This window comes from Vicia villosa, unplaced genomic scaffold (assembly GCF_029867415.1).
Source record: "Vicia villosa cultivar HV-30 ecotype Madison, WI unplaced genomic scaffold, Vvil1.0 ctg.001969F_1_1, whole genome shotgun sequence".
In the NCBI taxonomy this organism is placed as follows: domain Eukaryota; kingdom Viridiplantae; phylum Streptophyta; class Magnoliopsida; order Fabales; family Fabaceae; genus Vicia; species Vicia villosa.
This window is the reverse complement of record NW_026705796.1, coordinates 72810-100436: the sequence shown is the minus strand read 5'-3', so window position 1 is coordinate 100436 and position 27627 is coordinate 72810. Positions and strand designations below refer to the sequence as shown.

General features: G+C 37.5%; 3 protein-coding genes across 3 annotated transcripts; 2 read left to right on the top strand and 1 right to left on the bottom strand.

Annotated features, from left to right (window-relative positions):
- Positions 1-416: 416 nt before the first annotated feature.
- LOC131637351 (cyclic nucleotide-gated ion channel 18-like) lies at positions 417-3674 on the top strand. Its single transcript, XM_058907947.1, has 6 exons — positions 417-1029; positions 1321-1533; positions 1799-2112; positions 2236-2347; positions 2453-2689; positions 2813-3674. The coding sequence occupies exons 1-6, from the start codon at positions 553-555 to the stop codon at positions 3503-3505; spliced, it is 2046 nt and encodes a 681-aa protein (XP_058763930.1). The 5' UTR covers positions 417-552; the 3' UTR covers positions 3506-3674.
- A 4149-nt stretch (positions 3675-7823) lies between these two features.
- LOC131637354 (uncharacterized) lies at positions 7824-11604 on the top strand. The gene is made up of 9 exons (XM_058907951.1): positions 7824-8109; positions 8195-8310; positions 8552-8605; positions 8700-8724; positions 8970-9092; positions 10036-10202; positions 10718-10787; positions 11146-11244; positions 11319-11604. Exons 1-9 carry the CDS (start codon positions 7951-7953, stop codon positions 11397-11399), a joined length of 894 nt encoding a protein of 297 aa, XP_058763934.1. The 5' UTR covers positions 7824-7950; the 3' UTR covers positions 11400-11604.
- Positions 11605-11689: 85 nt separating this feature from the next.
- On the bottom strand, positions 11690-13666 carry LOC131637355 (uncharacterized). Its single transcript, XM_058907952.1, has 5 exons — positions 13570-13666; positions 13187-13218; positions 12962-13079; positions 12712-12864; positions 11690-12304 (listed from the first exon to the last, which is right to left on the bottom strand). Exons 2-5 carry the CDS (start codon positions 13192-13194, stop codon positions 12086-12088), a joined length of 498 nt encoding a protein of 165 aa, XP_058763935.1. The 5' UTR covers positions 13195-13218; positions 13570-13666; the 3' UTR covers positions 11690-12085.
- Between the last annotated feature and the right edge of the window lie 13961 nt (positions 13667-27627).

Here is a 27627-nt window from a genome sequence, read left to right as displayed (position 1 = left end):
AGACATATCCAACACAAACATCCAAAGGGGAGTATTATGAATAATTGGATAATTGTCTCCCAATAACTTTATTCCTTATTTATAATAATGATTGTTAAGTTGTTTTATATATAGGACAAATCTCATTGTAAAAAAATATACCGATAAAATAATACAAAATTATTCTCATCTTTCTCTCTTCTCTTTTATCTTCTTTCTCCTTATTTTATAACAAGACCGAAATTACTAATATAATAAAAGATAAATTGTTAAGAAATAATGCAGTTTTGCAAAAATAAAAAATATCTAAATAAAAAGTATTATTATTATTGATGTAAATTTGTATAAATTGTGATTTCCCCTACATTTGCGCCTTCCCTTGAGATACCCGCGAAATTCTCAAGCTTCAAAAATGGCTATTCCCCATTCTCCTCCTCCTCTTCCTTTTGTTCTTCTTTCTGCACCCTCCCTCACCTCTCAACTCCTCGTCTCTCTCGCCTCAACCCACACCTCCTCATTCCTCTTGCTCAATCAGCCGCGGAATCCGATTAACCCCGGAATCCGCCATGGAAGATGCATAGAATAATATCCACGCCGGCGTCTAAATTCCGCCAATTCCGGCGACTCCGCTCCGGACACACTACCATCACCGCGGCGAGCGACGAGGAACAAGCTTCACATATCTTATTATGGCGGTACCAGATCTTGGATCCAGACAGCGAGTTTGTTGCCTATTGGAACAAGGTTTTCCTCGTCACCAGTCTTCTCGCGCTTTTCATCGATCCTCTTTACTTCTTCCTCCCGACCGTTGGTGGCCCTGCTTGCTTGACGGCGGACCCCAAGCTCAGCATCTTCCTCACTGTTCTTCGCTCGTTTGCCGATCTCTTTTATGTTCTGCATATGGTTATGAAGTTTCGTACTGCGTTTGTTGCTCCTAATTCGAGAATCGTCGGTCGCGGTGACCTTGTTATGGATCCCAGACAAATTGCTATGCGGTATTTGAAGTCTGATTTTGTCATTGACCTTGCTGCTACAATCCCACTGCCTCAGGCAAGTTACCCTTGCACCTTTTGTCCTTATCATATATGTTAGTCGATTTTGAGATAGATAATCAATTAGGATAATGATGACGACGAATATAATTATGATATAATTAGTAACAGTTAATTACATTATGTTTATTTTAATATTGATTGAGTATCTTTCATTGCTTTTGAGTATCTCCTCTTAGGCCTAAGTTTGACTCAGGTCTTTGAGAATTTCTAGTAGGACTTTCTTTTGGGATGTAAAGCCTTGTTAACAAAAAATATTCATTGATTGTTGAGTTTGATAAAATTGCAGATCGTTATTTGGTTAGTGATTCCAGCTAGTAGCGGCAAAAAGAGTGATCATGCCAACAACACTCTTGCACTTTTTGTTCTTATTCAATACGTTCCTAGGCTCTTTCTCATCTTTCCTTTGAACCAGCGTATTCAAAAAACAAATGGTGTTATAGCAAAGACTGCCTGGATCGGTGCTGCATACAATCTTATTCTCTACATGCTAGCTAGCCATGTAATGTGACCATTACCTTGCACGAATTTTGTTTTATTTTCTTCATGGCACTAAATCATGGTAGGCAATTGTAATTGCGGCTGCAATTTAACAGTTTTAGAGGTCTCTGCAAACAGCGTGGCAACTTCAATTGCGGTTGCATGCATTTTGCCGCAATATAAAGGTTCACTATGTAACTGCAATTGCAACCACGATTTAAGACCATGATTGTTATTATTTTGGTAATTAATTTATGTTTGGAACTTGGAACTTGAAACTAGAACAGGTTACAGGAGCAACTTGGTACCTATCATCAATAGGAAGGCAGTTCAATTGCTGGAAAACGCAATGTGAACTGGAAAATCGGTCGCATTCCCTTTCTTGTTTGCCTAGTTTTCTTGACTGTAATAGTTTGAATCTCCCGGAAAGACAGTACTGGCTAAATATCACTCGTGTTATTGCCAAGTGTGATGCAAAGAGCAAGATCAACATCAAATACAAGTTTGGGATGTTTGCAGATGCTTTCCTCAATGATGTTGTCACTACTAGTTTTAAGGAAAGATACTTCTATTGTCTTTGGTGGGGTTTACGAAATTTAAGGTACCATTTTATTTTCATTTTGTTCTATTCTGTTTCAGAAGAGCTACACTTTATTGTTGTGAAAAATGTTCATTTCTTTTTGATGATTTACATATTTATATTGGTGGTTATTTCTTTTTGAAGTTCTTATGGACAAAATTTGGACACCACCACATACCTTTTAGAGACACTATTTTGCATCGTCTTATGCATTGCTGGATTGGTTCTCTTCTCACTTTTGATTGGAAACATGCAAGTAAGAATATTGAATCAGAATTTTTCATAGCTAAATAATCATACAATACTAGTAAATTTTGTCTATTATTATGAATTAATTTTTACCATATTTCCCCTGTGGAAGACATACTTGCAATCGATGACAGCTAGATTAGATGAATGGAGGATTCGGAAAAGAGATACAGAGGAATGGATGAGGCATCGACAGCTACCTCAAAATTTGCAGGAACGCGTTCGTCGCTTCGTTCAGTATAAATGGTTAGCTACAAGAGGAGTAGATGAAGAGGCCATACTGCTTTCCTTACCTTTGGATCTCCGCCGCGAAATCCAACATCACCTGTGTCTCTCTCTAGTGCGAAGAGTATGTCTCTCTCTATCCTTTTTTTTTGTGTCTAAATCTTCCCGTTTATCAAGAAATAACCCTACTTAATTTTGTTATCGGCCGTGAGCTAAAATTAAATTCCCATATTCTCATATTATATAGGTGCCATTCTTCTCACAAATGGATGATCAACTACTTGATGCAATCTGCGAACGCCTTGTATCATCATTAAGCACACAGGGAACATATATATTTCAAGAGGATGATCCAGTAGATGAAATGTTGTTTATAATTAGAGGGACATTGGAGAGTTCAACAACCAATGGAGGAAGGTATGGGTTCTTCAATTCAATCACACTAAGGCCAGGAGACTTTTGTGGAGAAGAATTGTTAACATGGGCTTTGTTACCAACCTCAACTCTCAATTTACCTGCTTCAACTCGAACTGTAAAAGCTATAACCGAAGTAGAAGCTTTTGCGCTACAAGCAGAGGATCTAAAATTCGTGGCAAGTCAGTTCAAACGTCTTCACAGCAAGAAACTTCAGCATGCTTTTAGGTATTATTCGCAGCAATGGAGAACATGGAGTTCGTGTTTCATACAAGCGGCATGGAGAAAGCATCAGAAAAGAAAGGCAACAAGAGAGTTGTCAATTAAGGAAGGCATTTACTACATGGCGGATCCTGAGATTGAGGAATCATCAGGGCATGGCAAAAATTTTAATAATCTTGGTGCTACTGTTTTGGCTTCAAGATTTAAAGCAAATGCGAAGAAAGGGAATAGTAAGATTAGTGATCCCGTGCCGCAGTTGTTTAAACCTCATGAACCTGATTTCTCTCGAGACCACGATGTTTAGTGAGCACAAAAACAAGGTGAAGTTAAAATGAGTTTAACACTAATTCTATAGGAATTATTTTATGAGATGGATGTAAATGGTTGTACTGTATTAATAGATTAGTATTCTTAATTTTTTGCCTTAAACGAATTTACTTTAATTAAATTTGACGCATTTGGACTATTTCTTTCATTACAAGTCTTTCTTAAAGTGCATCCTTTTCAAATATTGCTTCTTTTAAAACTTAGGTGCATGGCTGTAATTTCTTTAGCATGAATTCATTTAGGAAATTTCTCAATACACCCCTAGAAGTTTATCGGAAAGATCGTTGGGATAGTTTATCGGAAACATTTAGCTTTCGGTTATAATAGTTTTAAAGGGACGCATTGTACAAAAATAAAATAAATTAAATTAACCTGTCACCCCAAATTATACATGTCCCCCCCTCTTGTTTTAGGCGTTTTTACAATAATGTTCTCACAAATTATCTGAAAATTTGAAATTTCTGAGAATTATCATAAATTTTGTATGATATCGGCATTAAAGTTATTATTTTTCATCGTGTGGGGTACAGAAATTTAAAATTTCCATATATATATATATATATATATATATATATATATATATATATATATATATATATATATATATATATATATATATATATATATATATATATATATATATATATATATATATATATATATATAGGATCAAATGACACCGAAGTGTCAAAGTTTAATATGACATCAAATCTCAACCGTTAAAAAAATTGATCAAACGATAATATTTAATATATATATTTTGTTATGATTTTATTTAATTTAATATGACCGTTGGATCAATTATTTTAACGGTTGAGATTTGTGTGTGTGTGTGTGTCCTTTTACAAGAATTTAAAGTTTTTTAATGGTTAACTTTCAACCAAAGAACAAACAAAATGTTGACTAAATATCCCTTGAATTAAGATAGAATTTTTTACTGGTTATCCTTTCAACCGAACCCTATTTTACACGGACTAACCTCAGAACCCATTTGATATTTTACACAGGCTAATCTCGAATCAATATTAGATTTTACACGTGCTGGTCTCAAACAAAGATGAGATTTTACACAGATAAATCTCAAACTGACAGAGCTTTTACACCAAGATGAGCATAGAAAACTTTGTGGAGATTTTGATGGCTAATCTTCATGAATCAAAAGAGAGCTTTTACTATAGGCGAAACTCATGAATCAAACAAATATTTTCTAAGACAATCCCAAACCAAACAAGAGTTTTTACTAGTTTAGTTCGCAACTAAGCAATTTCTTATAGAAGAAAACTTTACTCAAGAGATATTACACTCTTGTTAACTTACAATTATATTGTCACTCTTCATATATCTTCAAGTTGACTACTGAAATTCTGGTATTCAAATCTCAGATGTCCTAAAAGATGTCGAGACACTGATCTCTGAATAATACAAAATGGTAAGGTATACAATAAAATAGTGCAGAAACTTTAAAGAACACAAGAAATTGTTCATCTAGTTCGGTCTTTTACAATATCTACTCTATAGGCTACCAAACCAGAGATAAGTCCACTATGATAGTATCAGTTTGAAGTACTATGCAAACAACCTTCTGTTCACATGTAAACAACCTCCGGTTTACTGCCTTCTCGCCTAATCACTACCCGTGCTATACTTCTACCTCAGACTCACCTAGGTATGAGACTCTTTCTCAACCCCCTTCAATCACACTCGTGATAATCAATTACTAAACTTTAGAAGACACACTTCCAAGACACAATCACTCAATGCTTAAAAGCTTAGGAATGAACACATAACTTATAACTCAAAAACACAGTCTTATTCTTCTATCAATATGATATTAAAGAGGCTCACAAAACTCCACTAGCCCTAACACTAAATACACTGTAAGTTCGATGCCACAATTACATTTGTTGGTTTCTATTTAAAACAATCTTCTTGACTGGATTGGGCCTTCAAATCGTAGTAAGGCCTTGCAGAAAATACTCCAAAATCTTATCCATGAAGATAGGGCTTCAATCATTAATTTCCTAAATACTCTCCATATTTAGAAACTAATCATACATCTTGAAAATAGAGAAAATATCTTATCTCTTAATCATATACCACATAGAATTACACAATATTTCAAAATATTATGCACCTGTACATAAAATAGACTTCAACAGATTTAGTTGAACTTAACAGTCACGATGTCAAATGATCCTGCATAGGACATCTTACTCGACATGTCTCTTCAGTTGAAGTGAATAGAACATCTTATTCAACATGTTCCCATAAGTTAGTTTTACCAAACATAATGTCAACCATATAAAATAGAGAATTAACAATCTCTCCCTTTGCCTTATTTTGGCTAAAACAACTTAAAGTCCTTTGCACATAAAAAACAAGAGAAAACCTAAGTGTTGAAAATAAATCAAACACCTCTACTCTTAGCCTTGTAGAGAACAAATCACACATGTTAGTCAGTGAAATCTGCACACGACAATTAAGATAACTTATGGGAACATGACTCCAACTTGGACTCCCTCAGCAATCTGCACCTGAAACTGACTTCAACAAGCAACCCCTATCCGCATAGTGCACATGACCTGAAGAAACAGACCATTTCCTGTCTTACATAGAGCTTCTCTAATATTAGGCCCGATCCTGCAAAAACTGGAACCACAACAGACAAACACAAGCAGAGCGGACCGACCGATTGCCACCTAAACACGACACACTTGAACACAAAGCTGACTCCAGATAAATACTATAATACTAGGCACCACACTCAAACATAGAAGAATCTCCTAACCAACAAACAAGGCAGAAATGCCTCAAAACTCCGCAGAATCATGCACATACCGCAACATTTGGACTTTTCAAAAATGCGAAAACCAGTTCCAAACCAAGTTGGCCAACAACAAACATACTATAATGCATCAATCTCCAAATTCGTCATCAAAAGATGTGCTACAAACAACACTCAAAACTGGCTCCGATCCTCCCTAACTCCATAAATCTTTTCCAATACATTCGATGCATTCTTTTGGGTTCATAATCCATTGACTTAACGTTTAATTGAATCCAATTAATTTTGCCTTTAGCCACCTCGATGCGATCACCTGAATATCTTCAATACAAGAATAATTGTGCCGCGATGTGGTTCTAAAGATCTTCTCGTTCCTCCTTTTCCAAATGATCGAAATACTCGCAAACCAAATGACGAAAAATTTCTCTCTAAGCACTATGTCGTCGTTGCTTAAACTTGCAAAATGAGCAAAATTGTGTATTATAGAATTGTGAAATGCATATGAGAAACCCAACCAATTTAGGACCTCGCTCCATGCAACCAAAGCTGACGGATATTCGAAGAAGATGTGTTCAACATTTTCCTCTCTCCCGCAGCCATAAGAGCATGAATTTTGAGATTTGACTAAGATCCCCCTTTTCACTAAGTTCACTCTACTTGGTATTTTGTTTTGCCAAATTCTCCAGACCAGTACCGAAACTTTTAATGGAATAATTTTGTTCCAAACAGCCACCAACTCTTTGTTATCTTCGATGGAGTTTATCAGCTCTTCCATGATCACTTGATACACTTCTTTGACCGAATACTCACCCTTATGCCAACTCCATTTGTCTTTAACATTGTTCCTAAGAGAGACTTTACTAACCAAATCTCTAATTTCCTCTTCACACTTAGCGTTTTCCCCTTCCAGCCTACCCTCTCATTCCTCGTTCCAAACCGATCTCCCATTCTCGTTCCTAATCGCCTCATAAACTTAAATTTCCTTATCCTTCAACGTCTTACACAGGCCCGAATATTTATCCTTCGGTCTCACACCTTCCAGCCAAGGATCCTTCCAAAAATAAGTTTTTGTTTCATTCCCAATTACTTTGGACAAGTTGTTATCAACCCAAATTAATTGGGAATGAAACAACACATGCAAATCTCTCCTCTAGAGGGAGCTGAATTTATCAACCTTCTCCTCTCCTTGTCTAATTACCCCATACTTGCACTCCAAAATTTTAATCCACAATGCCTTATTCTCATTAATCAACTTCCACTTCCATTTGCCTACTAATACTAAATTAAACACTTAAGTTTTTTAACCTCAATCATTTTTCTTTCTTTTTCCGACAGATTTTTCCCCACAGACCCAACTATTGATTGAAGGTACGCTATCTAATTTTTTATTTAAGGATGAGTTAAGAAGTTAAAATTTACAAAATAAAAACAAAATGGTCGATCTTGATAGATCCTTGTCACTCAATTGTCATCCATGTGGAGTGCCGCATATAGTCACTCAACTCAATCTTATACAATATTTCGCTTATTCGCAAAATGTCTTATCTACTAATTCAATATACACGATCACGACCACCGCATAAAAATTTCCTCTGCATTATTTATTGCTACAACAATCTACATATCACGGTTCGGAAATGGAAATGGCTCGTGTTTGTGGCCACAAACCACTGCGTTTTAACGCTCTCTCACAAAGCCTCCACAACCACAATTCCCGAGGACTAGTACTATCCATGGTTATCAAACGAAGTCCCAAACGTCTCAAATACACAGATACAAAAACTCGCTTCAACAAGGTCACTATTCTTTCTCTCTTCTCTTTACAGTTTACAGTTTACCGTTAGTTAGTTACGGTTTGAATTGAACTGAACAAGATAACAGGAAGGAGGTTTGGTTTACATTGAAGCTGATCCATCTGGCTCTGATTCATGGAGATTGGAACCAGTTGTTAATCTCTTGAAACAAGGTGCTGTTGGAGTCATCCCTACTGATACACTGTCAGTCCTGCTTTTTTGCTTGCTTGCTTACTTCCTCTATCCCTAATTCACGCTTGATTTTAAACCATGCGGTTGCGGAGACTACTGCATGAGTACTGTAATAGCAATAGTACTCATGCAGTAGTCTCCGCAACCGCATGAGTTTTTGTAATTTCAGTTTATTTTGAGACTATGAGTAGTAGGGGATTTGTTTTCATGGAAGTGATTCATTTTTTTTTTTCTTTCTTTTGTTTATACGTAGATATGCAATAGCATGTGACCTAACAAACCATTCAGCCATTGAACGACTTCGAAGGTAGGTATTGTGTAATTTTGTTAATCTCATTCTCAGCCATGTTTTCTCCCTAAACCGCTACATTAACCAAGGGTATATTTGTGTTGTGTTGCAGAATCAAGAATATAGATGCTTCAAAGGTGAGTAACACGGCTAGCTTGTCTTTATTGATTTGTTCTTGTGCTGCTGCCAATTGGATTTTTATTCAATATGCTTTTTCTGTCCAGTTGCTTGCCGCTCATGTCCAATTACTTTACATAATGTTTAGGTTTGATTTTGTTGATCACAGCTTCAAAAATTTCTTGATGTATGTTGGTACTTGGTACTATGTAGTAATGCTACTTGTTGAAGTCATTGATGATTGTAGTGCCTCTGTTACTTGTAGCCGCTTAGCATCTTATGCCACTCATTTCGCGACATAGATAAGTACACAGCTGGGTTTCCGTGCGGTGATGGTCAAGGCAATGCAAATTTATTCAAAGCTGTTAAGCTTTGCTTACCTGGTCCAGTAAGTATTCTCTAAGAAACTAATTAATGATTTTCTTTTGGGTTAGGGGATTATGTATGTGCAACCGGCTGAGCTATTTCTTACCATGAACTATCTAGCAGCTTCTCACCTATTATGCGGTGATTTTTGAAGAGTTAAATAACACTGATAGGAATGATGTGTTGGTGTATAACAAATATAGAAGAAAAAAAAAAACTAAATTTCCAACACATCTGTTTGCCAAAAATCTCTCAATGTTAGTCAAAAGAACTATGGGAATCATCTGAAATTGCAAGGCATAAAAGCTTGACATTGTAGTTGTTAGGTGAAAGGATGTCAGTTCATTTATCTTTAGCTATTGTCGTTGTGTGTCTAAGCCATTAGGATTACTTCCTAATAGTTATTATGTTGTTAATAGTGGGTCCATAGCGCAAGATAGCAGAATTTGGATTTAGTACAGAGCTAAATGCGGGTGTTGCGTGTTTTGTGCTAGAAGATTTAGCGGCTGCAAATAGCGGTAGAATAGCAGCTGAATAGTCCAGTTCTGCTCAGAGTTTCTAGGAGATATCTCGTCTATTCTGCTCATTTCTGTTTTGCGGCAATGATACGTTCTCCCACTTCGCGTATCCTTTCTCTTCTAATTCTGCCTCTGTTTCTATTCAAATTTTAGGATTTATGTTTATTTGGTGGTATGTTTTCTAGTCTCGCCATAGAGGCTATCCTGCCAACTGCTATTCCACTTTAGAAGTTTAGGGGTTTGGCACTACTCGCCTATATCCGAGATTAACAAGATATTTGTTATTCATTCTTTTCATTGGTTGATTTTTCTTGGTTAAACATGTTATACTATCTAAATTTAGTACAATTTTTAATATCGTGTCTCCTATGGTATTGTTGCCAATTTAATGTCTGCTCTTTAGTTATTGACAATTTGTTGCTAACACTAGTCATGTTTGAGTGACAGTACACTTTCATCTTAATGGCGAGCAAAGCGTTACCAAAACAGTGCATAAGGTTTGGAACTACTTCTGCCAAATATGCATCAAGAAAAAATGTGGGTGTTCGAATGCCCGACGATGCCATTTGCCAAGCAATACTAAAGGAGATGAGTGCACCATTAATATGCACAAGGTTTGTTTAATTTATTTGATCATTTTTTTGCTTGGAAAAAAATATGTTTTATTATAGTAACAAGAGTTTTTGTCAGGAAAATAATAGATTAAGGAGACCACCCTGAAAAACACATTGCTTTGAAATGGTAAAATAATATGACACAGTAGCACCAATGAAATGACAGATATTTTAGGATTTCCGTCTTAATTGTGGTATGCCCCTAGCCGCCTTATTGCAGCCATTTTGGCTGCCTTCATTGCACTCCAACACCTTCATTTGTGTTGGGTGTGAAAGGGTGGATTCAGTCCCATATTGCCTAGAGATGTATCCTTCAGCGTACCTTACAAGCCCTTTTTTTAGTTGAGTTTTCAATCCAACTTCTAAGAACCTTTGATGTAGATGACTATGACCTTTGTGATGGTATTTAGGGTATTGGTTCCTTATTTTGCAAAATTGTTGCATTAGAAAATGGAGCATAATAGTTGATGCTTGCACCTGAATATTACCTTGGAGCTTTTTTATCTTTGTTTTAGCATCAAGTTCCTCAACGAAGACGAATGGATGATTGATCCAGTTATGATAGCCGATACATATGGACCAGAGGTATCACTGTTTCTTTTGTATCATTATTTTTCCAGTATAAACAAAGTATGGAATAATGATTTTAGCCCCTTACACAAAAAGGGAAAATATAAATTGCATTTTCTATGCTTGTTAGAAATAGGCAATGTCATGTTGTTCACGACACATTATATATGCATGTCATTTTGCTTTCGAATTTTGCATTTACACGTAAAGAATGCTTGAAATTGAATACATGATTTTCAGACTAATTGTTACAAATCTACTTGGTATGTTTGGCTCTACCAAAACTAAAAAGTTTGGTAGTTGATTATATTCTTTACTAATAAGTTTTATAGCATTTGGAAAAGATCTTAAAACCATTAATTCGGTTTTTCAGGGCCTTGATTTTGTTGTTGATGGTGGTGTAAGATTGGCTCAATCGTCCACTGTGGTCGACATGACCAAATTGCCTCCCAGAGTTCTACGGGAAGGAAAGGTAGTTATCTGTCATTTGATAATTCCTGGTTGCAGTAACCTCAAAAAAGTTAATACGGCTCTAAATGAATTCAGGGTACAGTTACAGACTGGATGTTATTGGAAGATGATCAGGAAACTGATGTTGAAGAGGATCTCATCCCTGCTGCTATTTGAATGTTAATCATCCATGATAGAAGATTTAGCATCAAAAACCAGTTAATGGCATAGGCACAAGGTGGAAAATTTGATGTAAATAAAAATATATACTTTTGTAAATGTTGACATAGTTGACCATGTACCCTTTTTTGTTGACCAGGTGCCCTAATACTCATAGGGCTGCCTGGGTTCTTTTTGCAATTAATTCAAATTAGTTTTTTCATTTGTTTTGTCAAGATCTTGGGAAATTTTAGGACATGCCTTCAATATTTGGGGTGTTCTACATTGTGAAGCTCCCACACTCCAACATGGTTAAAGTATTCTTTAATGTATATTTGAAAATTTTCAAGTAATAAAATTTTAATTTACTTATCCCATAGGTATGAAATGGGTAAAGTTGGACCTTTTTTTATGATTATAACAAAGAAAAATTGAAATTGACATCACCATAACATAAGGTGTGAAATATATTTTTGGACAAGAAACAAATCAATCATTGGAAAGAATATATTATGAAATTCTAAGCTTTCGATTTAGAGTAAGCAAAGCCAGCAGCATTTGCATTCCTAAAGTTTCCTTGTAGAAGTAACACACCCACAGGACTTTCTCAGGTTCTTTTATACACGTTCATCAAATCAATTTTTTTTACCTAACGACCTTCATGAGATCCTCTAATGCTAGTCATGAAATATTAAAATTAAATGTCAACTTGTGTCCATTTGTTCTCCGTCTTCAGTTTGATCTTGACTAATCTCATTACCATTTTCATTTTTCTTTGTGTCTGTTTCTTCTTCTTCTTCTTCACCCTCGGAGATTTCTTTTGATTTCTCTTTGTTAGATGGTGCTGGCAATGTTTCTTCTACCAGCTCTACTATTTCAGCTATCTGTTCATCTGGAAAACGGATTGTACAATCCTCTATGATCTGCATAATAATTAAAAGTTAACAAACTGATAACAATTATGCAAAGGTACACAAACATGACATTCAAATGCATATTGTTAGTCATACAGATCAAGACTTTACCTAGAACTAGAGCAGAAGAAATCAGTGTCTAGAAAAAGATATAAGAAGATTCTTAGCATACAATTATCATCAAACACAACACAGCACACTAATATCTAGGCTTAACTCATGCATATCTAGTAACCAGTTACTTACTACAAAGCTTCAAAACCTGACAATCCGACACTTCAAAGGTACATAAATATCAGACAATACATTTTGCAGAGAACATGGACTCATAAAGAAAATGCAGAAATCGCTAACGTAGCATCTAACAGATTTCTCGGGCATAAAATAAATGAGAAGAACATAGTTATGATAGTTACATGAAATAATTCAACTTCGGCAGCTGGTCTGATGTTTAATACATTCAGAACCTCAGCCTCTGACAGCTCATGTTGTTTAATACTTGTCAAATATTCTTTGACGCTCTCTCTTGTTTGACTACCAGCTGCGGTATTAATTAAATAATCATAAACCTGTAATTGCAAAAAGCATTACTATCTATTGGCGACAAATAAAATCACAAGTAAAAACGGGTTATCGGTGACCAATTGTCTCAGCAGAAAAACAAACCTTGTATTCGGACATTGCTACTTTGGCAATAACCCGTGTTGGATCTTTTGAAGCTCCTTTACCTCGTATGAAATCAAGCACTTCAAAATTTGTAAGTGCAGAAACATTGGCCTCCAAGCTATGAAAAGATGATTAAAAACATCAACAATGTATCAGTAGAGAAAGAAAAAGAGATTCATTTGAAACATTTGCACAACAATTTTGACAAGAATGATAGTGACATACATTTTCATCTCTTGCAACAAATAATGCCTCTCCTGCAACAAAACCAAATAAGTGAACAATATAACACATTTACATAAACCCTAAACCCTAAACCCTAAACCTAAACCCTAAACAATAGGTTTCCCTAATATTAAATTGGTACATACACGACAATGAAAACATACAATGGGGAACAAAATCAAACATATATCAAGAACACTAACAGTGAATAAAATCGATGAAAAACAAGGTAATGAAGTGTGTTTGAAGAAATCATGTGAAAAACTAAACCCAGAGTGAGATGAACAGAGCAACACTAACAATTTGACTCTAATTTGGTATTAAAAGAATGGTATGATTCCAAAATACGAAAAAAGAGAGAAAAACTGAAAGAATGTTCTCACTTTATCCGGCGGTTTTCCTTCCTGACGACGAAGAACTTCGGCTGCGTTTTTATGAAAGGGCGGCGCGTTGTTTTCCTTTTTTCAAATTCAATTGTTAAATAATAAAATGCTTTTATTTTGGTCTTAATTGAATTACTTGGATTTTGGATTTTTATTTTTTTTAGAATTTCTTAATAGACCCTTTGAATCTCTTAGTCATCTGGTGAAATTCTAATTATGTCTCTTGCTTTCATAGATGTAGTTTCGAAAGCATTTTCTTTTAAATTGTTTCTTTCTGTATGTGCATGTACGAAACGTGTTAAAATAGAGTGTTCCGTAAATGCACCTACAGAACAGTCTGTTATTTTTTAAAATCATGTACATTTCACTCCAAAATACAGTTTTTATAACAACAATGAAAAACCCAATTACAGTAATCAGAGTAATACGATTTAATGGCAATAAGTAAATAGTACACATAAATCGTCGGTCAATAATGTCGAATACATATATCAAATCCTCGTAAAAAAATAAAATCAAAATACATATATGAAATAAATTCTTCGGCATCACTTATGTGTGTGTCGTACATTATCAAGCGCCTCTCTGCTGTCTTTGGCCACGCCTCCACGTCCACCACGCCGTCTGCTGGCTACTCGGCCTCTACCGTCGAGTGCCCAAACTATCTTGGAACGGTTTCTACGGTACAAAAATGCCTCCCCAGCCACCCTAATGATACCCTCCACTAGACGCTGGCCAGGAGACCCCTTAGGAAACAAACTATCGGCAATGCCTGTCCGCGCCTTATCAACTTTCTCACGACACCGAGGAAGAACATCCTAAGTGTGGTCCATCTGAGCCTGATGAGCCCGCAGAATCTCCTTGTTGGATGGTCTGGGCGGTGATCCAAGTGCGGTGGGAAGCATGTATGTGTGTGACACTCTATAGTATCAGGTGATGTACTCGTCGAAGCAGCTCTAGTCTACCTCTAATCTGGTCGCTCGAGCCTCGTCTGGAACCATGTGATGCTCCCAGTCTGCAAAGACCTCATCTAGCTGTCGACGGGTCATGGCGATAGGAGCGGAGTTAGAAGGGTGGCGGGGTATCATCTGCTGGTAGCCAAACTGACATATAACGCGCTCCAGAAGATAACGAATAATGTTGGTCGAACTCGCAGCTAACCATCTAGAATATAGTGTGATCTCATCAAATGGAACCGTTTCACATTGATCAGCGTAGCATTCGAAGTGAATTTCCTCAGCAGCCATATATTGTGGGGCAAAGGCTTTGGCACGTGGCATGTCCTCAGTGTAATCCGGCACCTCTCCCCAACCAATAATATCAGGGAAGTGTTGTAGTATCCAACCCTGAAAAAAAAAACACGGTTATCAAACATACTATTACAAATATATAATAAACTTTGAAGGAAATGTAGAAAGATAACCGTTTGTTACCACTAAGACGCTACAACTGCCAGCCACAGTCCTCACTTTCCACAGGCATCCCTCTCCCAATCGGTGGTATGTGTAGGTCAATGTAGCTGCTCCTCAATTGTACTCACGGACACGTGCAATGTCTGATAGGTACATCAGGTAAACGACGCCAATGTAGGTCGAGCTCGTGTCCACAAAGAGCTGAGTGCCTATCAAATATAGCAAGTAACATCTCATCACCCACTCTTTGTGTATATCAGCCTCTCCCTCGTCACTAGCAGCCTGGTGTTGCGCAAGAAGCTCCGCATCATATATCCGCCGCTACAAGGTGTGAAACCTCATGTGCGCCCCGCGGCCTTCTTCACCTCCTCAAGCGCATCATCAGGATCAACCCCTAGCTCCTCTATCAGCATCTTCATCGCTTCCCCCTTCGTCATCCTACCATGACTAAGGTGGATACCCCTGATAGGTAGATGCAAGAGGCATGCAATGTCATCCAGAGTAATGGTGATCTCACCGTGAGGAAGATGAAAGGACGAGGTCTCTGGATGCCACCTCTCCGCAAATTCCATCACCATCTCATTATGAATCGTCTGGAAGCCGACCGTGCAGAGGTCCCTCAGACCAGAAGCTACAAGTGCATCCCGGAACCACGACTTGTCAGGCTGTACGAGAGAAGCAATCTTCCGGGCGTGGTTATAGAACCTCAAGGGATCCCTCTCCTGAAATTTTCCAAAAAAAAAACATTGTTATCTTCAAGCAAAGTCATAAACTGAATAAAAAAAGTAATAAACAAAGAAAATTTACCTCCCTCTCCCAGATATGCCTAGTCGAATGATCAGGATATTCTCTCAGTAGGGACGCATCTATAAGACCCCCTGGGTACTAGACAGGCTCCGACACCTGATCATCCTCGCGTAACTCAGCAGATGGTGTAACGCCCGTATTTCAATTTATTATTTAAATTAGACTATTTTAATATTTATTGAGTTTTGGCGTATTTTGAGCGATTTAGTCGGTACTGTTACAGAATAGCGGGTCGATAGTTAAACGTAAAATTTAATATTTTGAGTATTAGAAATATAAATAAATTAATATTTAACGTTTTAGGAATTTTTCCGAGTAACTAAGATTATATCGAAAATCGAGATTAAGAGTTAAACGGGGTATACTTTGATTAAATTAATGGGCTACGTGAGCAATGTGTGTGTAAGAATTGATTAGGCCCAAATTGAAAATAGTGATGCAGTAGACCACTTGTTAGAACAAGATTTGTTCTGATCAATTATCTTAGTTTTGATGATAACAATAATATGAATTTTGCTTAAGATAATATGGTACTCTAATCCAATGCAATTTCCTTTTCAGGAAATATATAAAGAGTACGCATAATTTAGCGCTCAGAAGATGTGTCTCAAAGGGTTCAGCATGCAACATCAGAACATGGTCTGGCAAGACATCAGAAGATGGTCGAAGCAGAATCAGAACATGGGTCTATGGAAGCATCAGAAGAACATGAGATCAGAAGCACTGAAGCTCAGAAGATGGTATCACGCAACAGAAGCACTTCACGGTCAGAAGATCAGAAGATGCTATGCACCAAGCTGTTTGACTCTGATGATATTCAAACGTTGTATTCACAAACATCAGATCAGAAGAAAGTACAAGTGGCAAGCTACGCTGACTGACAAAAGGAACGTTAAAAGCTACTAAAGGCTACGTCAGTAGACACAGCGTGAACAAGGCTCGAGGTAGTTGACAAAAGCGTATAACATTAAATGCGATGCTGTACGGAACACGCAAAGCATTAAATGCACTCAACGGTCATCTTATCCAACGCCTATAAATATGAAGTTCTGATGAGAAGCAAGGTTAACGATTCTGCACCAAAACAACTCATATTAAACTTGCTGAAACTCTGTTCAAATCTAAACTCAGAATCTTCATCTTCATCAAAGCTCACTACATTGCTGTTGTAATATATTAGTGAGATTAAGCTTAAACGATTAAGAGAAATATCACAGTTTGTGATTATCGCTTTCAAGAAGCATTTGTAATACTCTTAGATTGATTACATTAAGTTGTAAGTAACTAGAGTGATCGTGTGGATCAGAATACTCTAGGAAGTCTTAGAAGTGAACTAAGCAGATTGTAACTAGAGTGATCGTGTGGATCAGTATACTCTAGAAAAGTCTTAGAGGGTATCTAAGCAGTTGTTCCTGGAGTGATCAGTGTGTGATCAGTAGACTCTGGAAGACTTAGTTGCTGACTAAGTGGAAAACCATTGTAATCCGTGCGATTAGTGGATTAAATCCTCAGTTGAGGTAAATCATCTCTGCGGGGGTGGACTGGAGTAGTTTAGTTAACAACGAACCAAGATAAAAATAACTGTGCAATTTATTTTTATCTGTCAAGTTTTTGAAGCTACACTTATTCAAACCCCCCCCCCCCCTTTCTAAGTGTTTTTCTATCCTTCAATTGGTTTCAGAGCGCCGGTTCTAAGGTGCAAGCACTTAACCGTGTTTAGAAAAGATTCAGGAAGAGAAAAACGCTTCAGAAAAAGATGGTTGATGAAAGTGAAAAGTCTACACCAGCATCTACATCTGGCTCTGCTGAGCAATACAACGGTAACAATGGTTATACTAGACCGCCGGTATTTGATGGTGAAAACTTTGAATACTGGAAAGATAAACTGGAAAGTTACTTTCTTGGTCTAGATGGTGATCTATGGGATCTTCTGATGGATGGTTACAAACATCCAGTAAATGCCAGAGGCGTAAAGCTGACAAGGCAAGAAATGAATGATGATCAGAAAAAGCTTTTCAGGAATCATCATAAATGCAGAACTGTTTTGCTGAATGCTATCTCTCATGCTGAGTATGAGAAGATATCTAACAGGGAAACGGCCTATGACATATATGAGTCCTTGAAAATGACTCATGAAGGAAATTCTCAAGTCAAGGAGACTAAAGCTCTAGCTTTAATCCAGAAGTATGAAGCCTTCAAGATGGAGGATGATGAAGACATTGAAAAGATGTTTTCAAGATTTCAAACTCTTACTGCTGGATTGAGAGTTCTTGACAAGGGATACACCAAGGCTGATCATGTAAAGAAGATCATCAGAAGCTTACCCAGAAGATGGGGTCCTATGGTGACTGCATTCAAGATTGCAAAGAATCTGAATGAAGTTTCTCTGGAAGAGCTTATCAGTGCCTTGAGAAGTCATGAAATTGAGCTGGACGCAAATGAGCCTCAAAAGAAAGGTAAGTCTATTGCATTAAAATCTAATATCAAGAAATGCACTAACGCTTTTCAGGCTAGAGAAGAAGATCCTGAAGAATCAGAATCTGAAGAAGAAGATGAACTATCCATGATCTCCTGAAGGGTAAACCAACTCTGGAAGAGCAAGCAAAGGAAGTTCAGAGGCTTCAGAAGTTCAAAGAAATTTGAACGTGGAGAATCTTCTGATGACAGAAGATTTGACAAGAAGAAGGTCATGTGCTATGAATGCAATGAGCCTGGACACTTCAAGAATGAATGTCCAAATCTTCAGAAGGAAAATCCCAAGAAGAAATTTCATAAGAAGAAAGGTCTTATGGCAACCTGGGATGAGTCAGAAGATGATTCAGACTCTGAAGATGAGCAGGCCAACTGTGCGCTGATGGCGACAGAAGATGACGAATCAGAATCTACATCAGAATCAGATTCTGAAGAGGTATTTTCTGAACTTACTAGAGATGAGTTAGTTTCCGGTCTAACTGAACTTCTGGAACTCAAGTCTCAGATTAGTCTCAAATACAAAAAGCTGAAAAAGCTGTTTGAATTTGAAACAAAGAAGCTTGAGTTGGAGAATTCTGAATTAAAAGAAAAACTTTTAAAATTATCCAATAATGTTGGATCTCCTTCTGATTCAGAAAAATCCATTCCTAGTCTAAACCATATTCTGAAAGAATATGATTTAAGTTTCAGGAAGTTCTTATCTAGAAGTATTGGCAGAAGTCAGCTAGCTTCTATGATATATGCTGTGTCTGGAAACAAAAGAGTTGGCATTGGTTTTGAGGGTGAAACCCCATACAAACTTGAACCTGTTGATGAAATGAAATTCACATACAAGCCATTGTATGATCAGTTCAAGTATGGCCACTCCCATGATATTAGGCACACTTCACATGCTAAAAGCTTTCACATAACACACACCAAAAAGCATGTGACACAACCTAGAAAATATCATGAAACTCATATTAAGAATTTTCATGCTGTTCCTCCTATTGCTTACAATGTTAAACCCAAGTTCAATCAGAACTTGAGAAAAGCTAACAAGAAAGGACCCAAGAAGATGTGGGTACCAAAGAAAAAGACTATTTCTTTTGCAGATTCTCTTGGTGACAAAGAAGGCAACATTCAACATGACGTGACACCTGGACTCAAGATGTTCTCAACACTTGAAGGGAAGAAGGACTGTCTTCCAAGTTCTGGTACTTAGAGCTGTTGAAAGAACTATGTTCGTAGGAGATCAGAAAAGAAAGTTTGTCTGTCTTGAAACCATCTGTTTTGTTTGTCTCTAAAGCAATGATGTTTTGTTCTTGATTATTCTGAATGCTCTAAGTGCTACAGAATATGCATTACTGAAACATTGATTGTGGATGAATCAATAAATATCTGGTTTGATGATAAACTTGTTTCTGATGAAACAACGCTGCTTAAGAATCTCTGCAGATACAGTTTTATCCTATCAGAAGCTGCAGAACAAAGAAGTGAACCTCCAGAAGCTGTGCATATCAGAAGTAATGGATCAGAAGATCATTCAGACTTATATCAGCACACTTCAGAAGGAGTACTTCCAGAAGAGAAATTAGATCAATTCAGAAGCAGTAATCAGAATCTGAAGGCGTAAAGTCTATTTTTAATACAGCTGTCATCTACTTTCTGATGATGAACACGTGTCTGTACGGTTAGTACAAAGCGTGCTGTTGAAAAGACGCCGACCTAGGTAACTGTATTAAATCATTTCATTTACTGAGTTCTCTCTCCTAATGTCATTTCTCATTAAATGCATATTAATTTCTTTTTAAATCTTTTTAAATAACCCGCTTCATCTTCATTTCTTTTTTTTTCTCTCTTTCTCTCTCGTTTGTGCATTCTTTTCGTTGCATCTCTCTTCAAACCCTAGTTCTTGATTTGATCCCAAAGCATTATCAAAATGAATCCATCTTCTCGTTCATCAATCTCTAAAGAAAGAATCACTTCCACACAGAACCGTTTAAGCAAAAATGAGTATGTTCCATTGAAAACATGCTTAATACCCACAAAAGAACTGGAAGTTCTATGTGAATCTTCTGTGGACATCAACAACCTTAAAGCAAATGGCTTTCAGTGTGATGCAAGAATCTTTGAGCAAGGATGGTCTAAATATCTTGATAGATTGGTTGGTCCAATTTATCCTGAACTTGTGAAGGATTTTTGGGTACATGCAACGGTTACCCCAACTGCCATCATTTCATTCGTTCTAGGGCATGAAGTGGTTATTACTGAGAAGCTCATCAGGAAGCTGTACAATCTTGATGATGAAGAAGGTTGGTCTGAACTTCAACCCCATACTGTTGACTGGACTCTTGTTGAAAAACAAATCTCTACAGTTGTTGGAACTGATTCTCATTTCACGGGCACCTTAAGGCCTTTTTATAGAGTATGGGCTGAAATTATTCTGGGTTCTCTTCACCATAGAAAAAGGATGCTCTCCTCCTCCTACATCAGTCCGACTCACAAGTATACTCTTTTCTGCATTGGCAAAAAGATAGAGATCAACATATCTCATATTCTATTTGAGAATCTGAAAACTTCTATCTTTGAGTCAAGAGAAGACGAAAGGGCGAAGTACCCTCATATTCCAAGAACAACCATTCCTTTCGGAAGGATGATTTCAGACATTCTGATTGAAAGCAAAGTGGTGGACTTCATCAGGAATCCCAATGCATCGCACTCTCTTGAAGTAACTCAAGGTCCCATCTTCAATGGTGTTGATCTGTTCGGACTGGAACTCATTAAAAATGTACCTTCTGTGTGCCAAAGTTTTCCTGACATTCTCTCAAGAAGAGTTGTTGCTGAAGGTTTTGCCTCCCTGTTTCAAGAAGAACTGCATCAGGTTGTCAAGTCTTACCTGGAAGATTGTGTTAGGAAGCAATCAGATATTGATCCTGCTTGGATCCGTGGCAGATTACTTCCGTCCAAGGCTGATCTTCTGAAGAAGGATCAGAAGGAACTAAAGGCTAGGCTAAAAAGAAAAGCCCAAGAAGATGAGGCTGAGAAAGCCAAGAAGTTGAGGGTCACCTATGATCCTGACAAGGTGGACTCTGAAGAACGAAGAGATAAAAGGATCAGAGATTCCTTTCGCAGAACAAGATCTTCTTCTTCTGTACAAATCTCCAGAAAGGTTTTTACTCCACCTCCTTCTGTCCCTATACCTACCTGGAACTTTTCAGACATGAGGTGATTAGCAGTCTAGACCTTCTGAAGGATGCATTCCTAAATGGTCTGGATGATGTTTCTACAAGAAATCTCTGGAGAAGATTTCGCAAGGATTTTCAAGTAGAAGCAATGGGAGTACAGAAAAGACTAGTGGCTGCTGCCCCTGGTTACCCTGGTTACCTTCTGGAGGAAGATAATGGTATAAACTACCATCCTCTCAGAAATTGTGTTGCTGCTGAGGAGAAGCCCTTTGTGGATGAATTGGAAGTATTAAGACTGGCTGCTGAAATGGAAGCAAATCCATGCAGGGATATTGTCATCTTTGTTCCTGATTATCTTGTTCTGCTCGGAGATTTCAAGACTCTTTTTGACTATCTGAGGGAAAACCCGTCTGAGAAAGACCCAACCTTGGTCATTCCAGAAGTTGTTGACCCACCAGAAGTTGAAGGTCCTTCTGCTCCTAGGAATTTAGCTGCCATTCTTCAGGCACTAGAGAATGGAGACTCTGAAATTCCTGCTGCAGAGTATGGAGATGCTTCTATGCAAGAAGCAGATGCTGAAGATCATGTTGCTGAATCAGACCCTGTTGAGGAAATCCCAACAAATGATACTTCTATGGAAGCTGCAGATCAAGTTGTCATTCCTGTGGATCGAAGCTGTGAAGCTTCCTCTGGTGAATCTTCTCGTCTTGCAAGGACTCTAGAAGAAATTCAGAGGAGACAGGATGAGCAAAGCTCACTCAATGACAAGTATGATGCTTTCATTGAGAGGCAAGAAGGACACAACAATGAGGTTAAAGAGATGCTGGCCAAGATCTTGTCAAGGCTAGGGCCATCTTAGATTGAGTCTGTGTTGTTTCTTTCTTTTCTTTGCATCTGTTTTGTTTCTGTGCATCTGATCTTATCTTCGTGTACTTCTGTACCTGTTGTTTGAACTCTAATGAAATCATCTTCTTCCTCCGTGTGTGTCGTTTTGTCTGTCTCTGAATCTTTTCTGTTTTTTGATGATATGACAAAAAGGGGGAGAAATATGTGATAAATGATTTGATTTAATCAGTTGCACTAACTAACAAGAACTGCAAGTTCTATATGGTTTAAGTGTTTTGCAGGTATAAAGAAGTGAAGAGAATCTTCAAAGCAAACACAAGAAGCAAAACCATGGAAACTGAAGCAAGCTGAGTGCTGTCAAGCTTCAGAAATCAGAAGCAAGAAAGAAGAATGAATCAGAAGCACTGATAATAGAATTTGATCTATATTTGTCTATTTGCTATGACAAAATTCTATTTGCTCTGATACATTATGTCAGCCTATATGGCTCTGATACATATAATGTTATAGCTCTGATACATATAATGTGTTAGAATATACAATTTATGTTCTGACTCGTTCATGCTGACTTTTGTCGTTTAGTTTTTGTTCTGTAACATTTCAGGATGTAGAGATGCTCTGATGATGCTCTGGTACATTCAACAATGTTCTGATACAAATCTAGCATGAAGTGATGTTGGTAGAAATTCAAGCTCTGAAGCTATCCGAGGGAAGCAGAAATTCAAAGCTGTGAATGTTCTAAAGATCCAGAAAACTCAAGTTCTGAAGCTGTCCTGAATGGAAGCAGAAATCAGAAGCTGTGAATGTTCAGAAGATCAAAGAAATTCAAGTTCTGAAGCTGTCCTAGATGGAAGCAGAAATCAGAAGCTGTGAATGTTCAGAAGATCAAAGAAATTCAAGTTCTGAAGCTGTCCTAGATGGAAGCAGGAATCAGAAGCTGTGAGTATTCTAAGGATCTAAAGAAATTCTAGTTCTGAAGCTGTCCAATGGAAGCAGAAGTCAGAAGCTATGAATTCTCTGAAGGCAGAAGCTTATATGATCGTCTCTACCGAAATAATCAGGGAAGTCTTTTATTAAAGTTCTTCGAGTATTTATTTCAGGGGGAGATTATTTATCTCAGGGGGAGATTGTTAATCTCAGGGGGAGACATATTCATATGCTTATGCTATAGCTGTGTAATTTGTCTTTTGCCGTCTGTTCTTTCTGATCGCAAATTCATATCATTTATATATGTTTTTGTCATCATCAAAAAGGGGGAGATTGTTAGAACAAGATTTGTTCTGATCAATTATCTTAGTTTTGATGATAACAATAATATGAATTTTGCTTAAGATAATATGGTACTCTAATCCAATGCAATTTCCTTTTCAGGAAATATATAAAGAGTACGCATAATTCAGCGCTCAGAAGATGTGTCTCAAAGGGTTCAGCATGCAACATCAGAACATGGTCTGGCAAGACATCAGAAGATGGTCGAAGCAGAATCAGAACATGGGTCTATGGAAGCATCAGAAGAACATGAGATCAGAAGCACTGAAGCTCAGAAGATGGTATCACGCAACAGAAGCACTTCACGGTCAGAAGATCAGAAGATGCTATGCACCAAGCTGTTTGACTCTGATGATATTCAAACGTTGTATTCACAAACATCAGATCAGAAGAAAGTACAAGTGGCAAGCTACGCTGACTGACAAAAGGAACGTTAAAAGCTACTAAAGGCTACGTCAGTAGACACAGCGTGAACAAGGCTCGAGGTAGTTGACAAAAGCGTATAACATTAAATGCGATGCTGTACGGAACACGCAAAGCATTAAATGCACTCAACGGTCATCTTATCCAACGCCTATAAATATGAAGTTCTGATGAGAAGCAAGGTTAACGATTCTGCACCAAAACAACTCATATTAAACTTGCTGAAACTCTGTTCAAATCTAAACTCAGAATCTTCATCTTCATCAAAGCTCACTACATTGCTGTTGTAATATATTAGTGAGATTAAGCTTAAACGATTAAGAGAAATATCACAGTTTGTGATTATCGCTTTCAAGAAGCATTTGTAATACTCTTAGATTGATTACATTAAGTTGTAAGTAACTAGAGTGATCGTGTGGATCAGAATACTCTAGGAAGTCTTAGAAGTGAACTAAGCAGATTGTAACTAGAGTGATCGTGTGGATCAGTATACTCTAGAAAAGTCTTAGAGGGTATCTAAGCAGTTGTTCCTGGAGTGATCAGTGTGTGATCAGTAGACTCTGGAAGACTTAGTTGCTGACTAAGTGGAAAACCATTGTAATCCGTGCGATTAGTGGATTAAATCCTCAGTTGAGGTAAATCATCTCTGCGGGGGTACACTGGAGTAGTTTAGTTAACAACGAACCAGGATAAAAATAACTGTGCAATTTATTTTTATCTGTCAAGTTTTTGAAGCTACACTTATTCAAACCCCCCCTTTCTAAGTGTTTTTCTATCCTTCACACCACTTAGGTTAGAAACTCTGAAAACATAATTTTGAGAAACAATTGGGGGGGGGGGGGTAGAATCTTAGGTGTATCAGAAGAGGGGTTTGGAGAAAATAGCAGAGAATGAGAAAGGCACGTAGAGAAATTGAGAGAATTTCGACCAGAACAATTTAGAGCAACCTTCGATCCAAAGGTAAGGGTGTGGTTCTTGCTCTATAAATGAGGGTATGATGAATTGTATGAGGAGTTTTAGGGATTAATGTTGTCTCTGTGTTCTTGATTGAATTCTTGATATATGTGATGTTGTATGTTGATGTCCTGAAATTTGTGTTCAACTAATTTCTGCTATGTATCTCTTAATTTGTAGTATTGTGTTGCATGTGACTGTTGAGAATAATTTGAAAGTACAGTCGATAATAAATTTTGTACTGGGAATGAATTTGTGATGCGAGAATGGACTGGGATGTTGGTGATGTTGTATTGATTAATTTTCGAGACCGAAGTAAAAACATAACAGTGAGAAGGAATAACTGAACGATGGAAGAAAATGAGGTAAGGGACGGGGGCCCAAAAGGCCTGGGACGGGTGTCCCTTAGATGGAAAAGGGGAAAGACCCCACATTCCTTGTGGGGCGGGCGGCCCTTGCTTAGGGGCGGGCGCCTTTTGGCCTAGGGAGTCCCATTATGGGACGGGAGGCATTGTTAGGGACGGGGGTCCCATGTCTCTACTACACTTTCCTTTTTTTTATCTCCATTAGTTAATTAAGTAAGTACATTATCCTATGAAGTAATTAAATAATAATCATACCTAATGTATTACCTAATGTATTAGATGCCACTTAGAGTTAATTCGCAAACTTGAATAATTAGCAGCTTTAGGATAAATTAGTAGTCGATCGATTAAAATTTAGTAGCAGACTAATAGCTATCAACTAAAAGAGACAGTAGCAGTAAATCACCAAAAATGCTAAAACCATGACATTGGGCAGATTAATTTTGTAACAGTAGCAGAGAAAAATTCTTAAGGAAGCAAAAGTACTAAGATAGCATACCAGTAATAGTAATTTGAATTATAATCGACCAGAACTAATTTAACCCAGTAGCATTAATTAGGCGCGTTAGGAATGATTTGGTATCCATAACTTTATGATGTTTTGGTGATTATTGTGAAGCTTGTGAAATTGCAGGAAATTGATGCGATGATTATTATCAATGATTATTGATAATTTTGGCGATGTAGGCGAATTCCTTTGTGACGATATATATTGTGACGTTCTTGTGATTGTTGCATTTCATCCGTGTCACATAATTGCATATTTTGACGACGGCCTCAATCTGGAGACCAGTGACGAAGGCTTATGCATGTATGAATGCCTCTATTAACTAGTAATTAGTGATGGGGGCTGAAGCCCCGGGTACCACATGCATTGCACCTGTCGTGTCTCATCCATTTGAATTATTTGTGACCTTGTCTGAATTTGAATGTTAAACTATTTCAACGGAAATTGTGAATTGAGATATGTTATAACTTAACCGTAAATATACTATTTATCATTACTTCATTTTTATTGTTGATATCTCACCCTCTACTTGTTTTCTCCCTTACCTTTATATTGGTAATGTGCAGGTGATAGCAATGAGTGAAGAGTAGCCACCATGAGTCGAGTCAGTTGTCGCTCTGATACGTAGCACTCGGGGGGACAAATGATTGTTTTCTTTAATTATTTAATTGTTGAATATTTATGATGTTTTGTTTTGGTTTATACGTTGATTTTTAATTGCGAAGTTATTTTATTTGATGAAGTGCTTTTGAGGATTAAATTAAATGTATAAATTGTCCGCTTTCGTTTATGTGTTATGTATCTATGTGAAGGCATGTTTGTCTTATGTGAATTAAATGACGAATGTGACATCCTATTTTATTGTATGAAAATTTATACTCTGATTTTCAAAATAAATATTTGGATAGAGTTGGGGTGTTACATTAGTGGTATCCGAGCAGGTCGCTCCGTCTGGCCAAGTTGTCGAGTCTGTTGCGTCGTGCGGTAGTTGGTTACCGTAGACATGTTATCCTATAGTACCAGACACGTGTGTGGAACACTGTCGGTGCTCGATTCTTCTAACTGTTTGTTACAGGAGTTGGTCTAAGCGAAGTGGGGGAGAGAAACCATTTCTGGGGACGCTCAGTAATGGATGGTGGTGCAGTATACTGCTAATCAATGATAATGTAAAGGAAGTTGGAAGAGTGACGTCTCGTGCTCAAGATGGAAAAATTGTAACTCTAATGTTATAATAATTGTTGGACGAAGATGAAACATTACATTAGTGTTACATTACAATAAAAGTAGAAAATATCCATTACTCGATATCCTGCCCACGTGCTCTTCCACGACCTCGCGTCCGCACTCGTCCACACGTAGCAGCTCCATACTAGGTAAGTAGCTCGTCTGCATGATGAACATACTCACGAACTCCATCCACACGAAGTTCCAAGGCATGCATCTCGTCACTTAACCCCGACATTCGTTCAGCTGCCACCTGATGATGCTGGTCATTGCAGTAGGCGTAATCATGCTGATCCCTCTGGACTTGCTGGATTATCTGCATCATCTCATATTGGCGCAATTCTAGCCTTTGGTGACGTTGATTTGACACCTCGTTCTGTTGCATAATGGCAGCATAAATGGTATCTAACGCGACGGGTTAATGAACGGATCCAGGAGGTACTTGAGCAGCAGGAGGACTATTTGGCTGGGGAGCTTCCTGCTCCAATTCCTATTCCATTTCATCTACCTCAGCATTGTCATTCTCAATTGGATTTCCTCGCATGTTTTCATCAGGAGTCGGTGCATCCATCATAAAGCCACAATCTCATGTCTTGCACATTGATACGAGT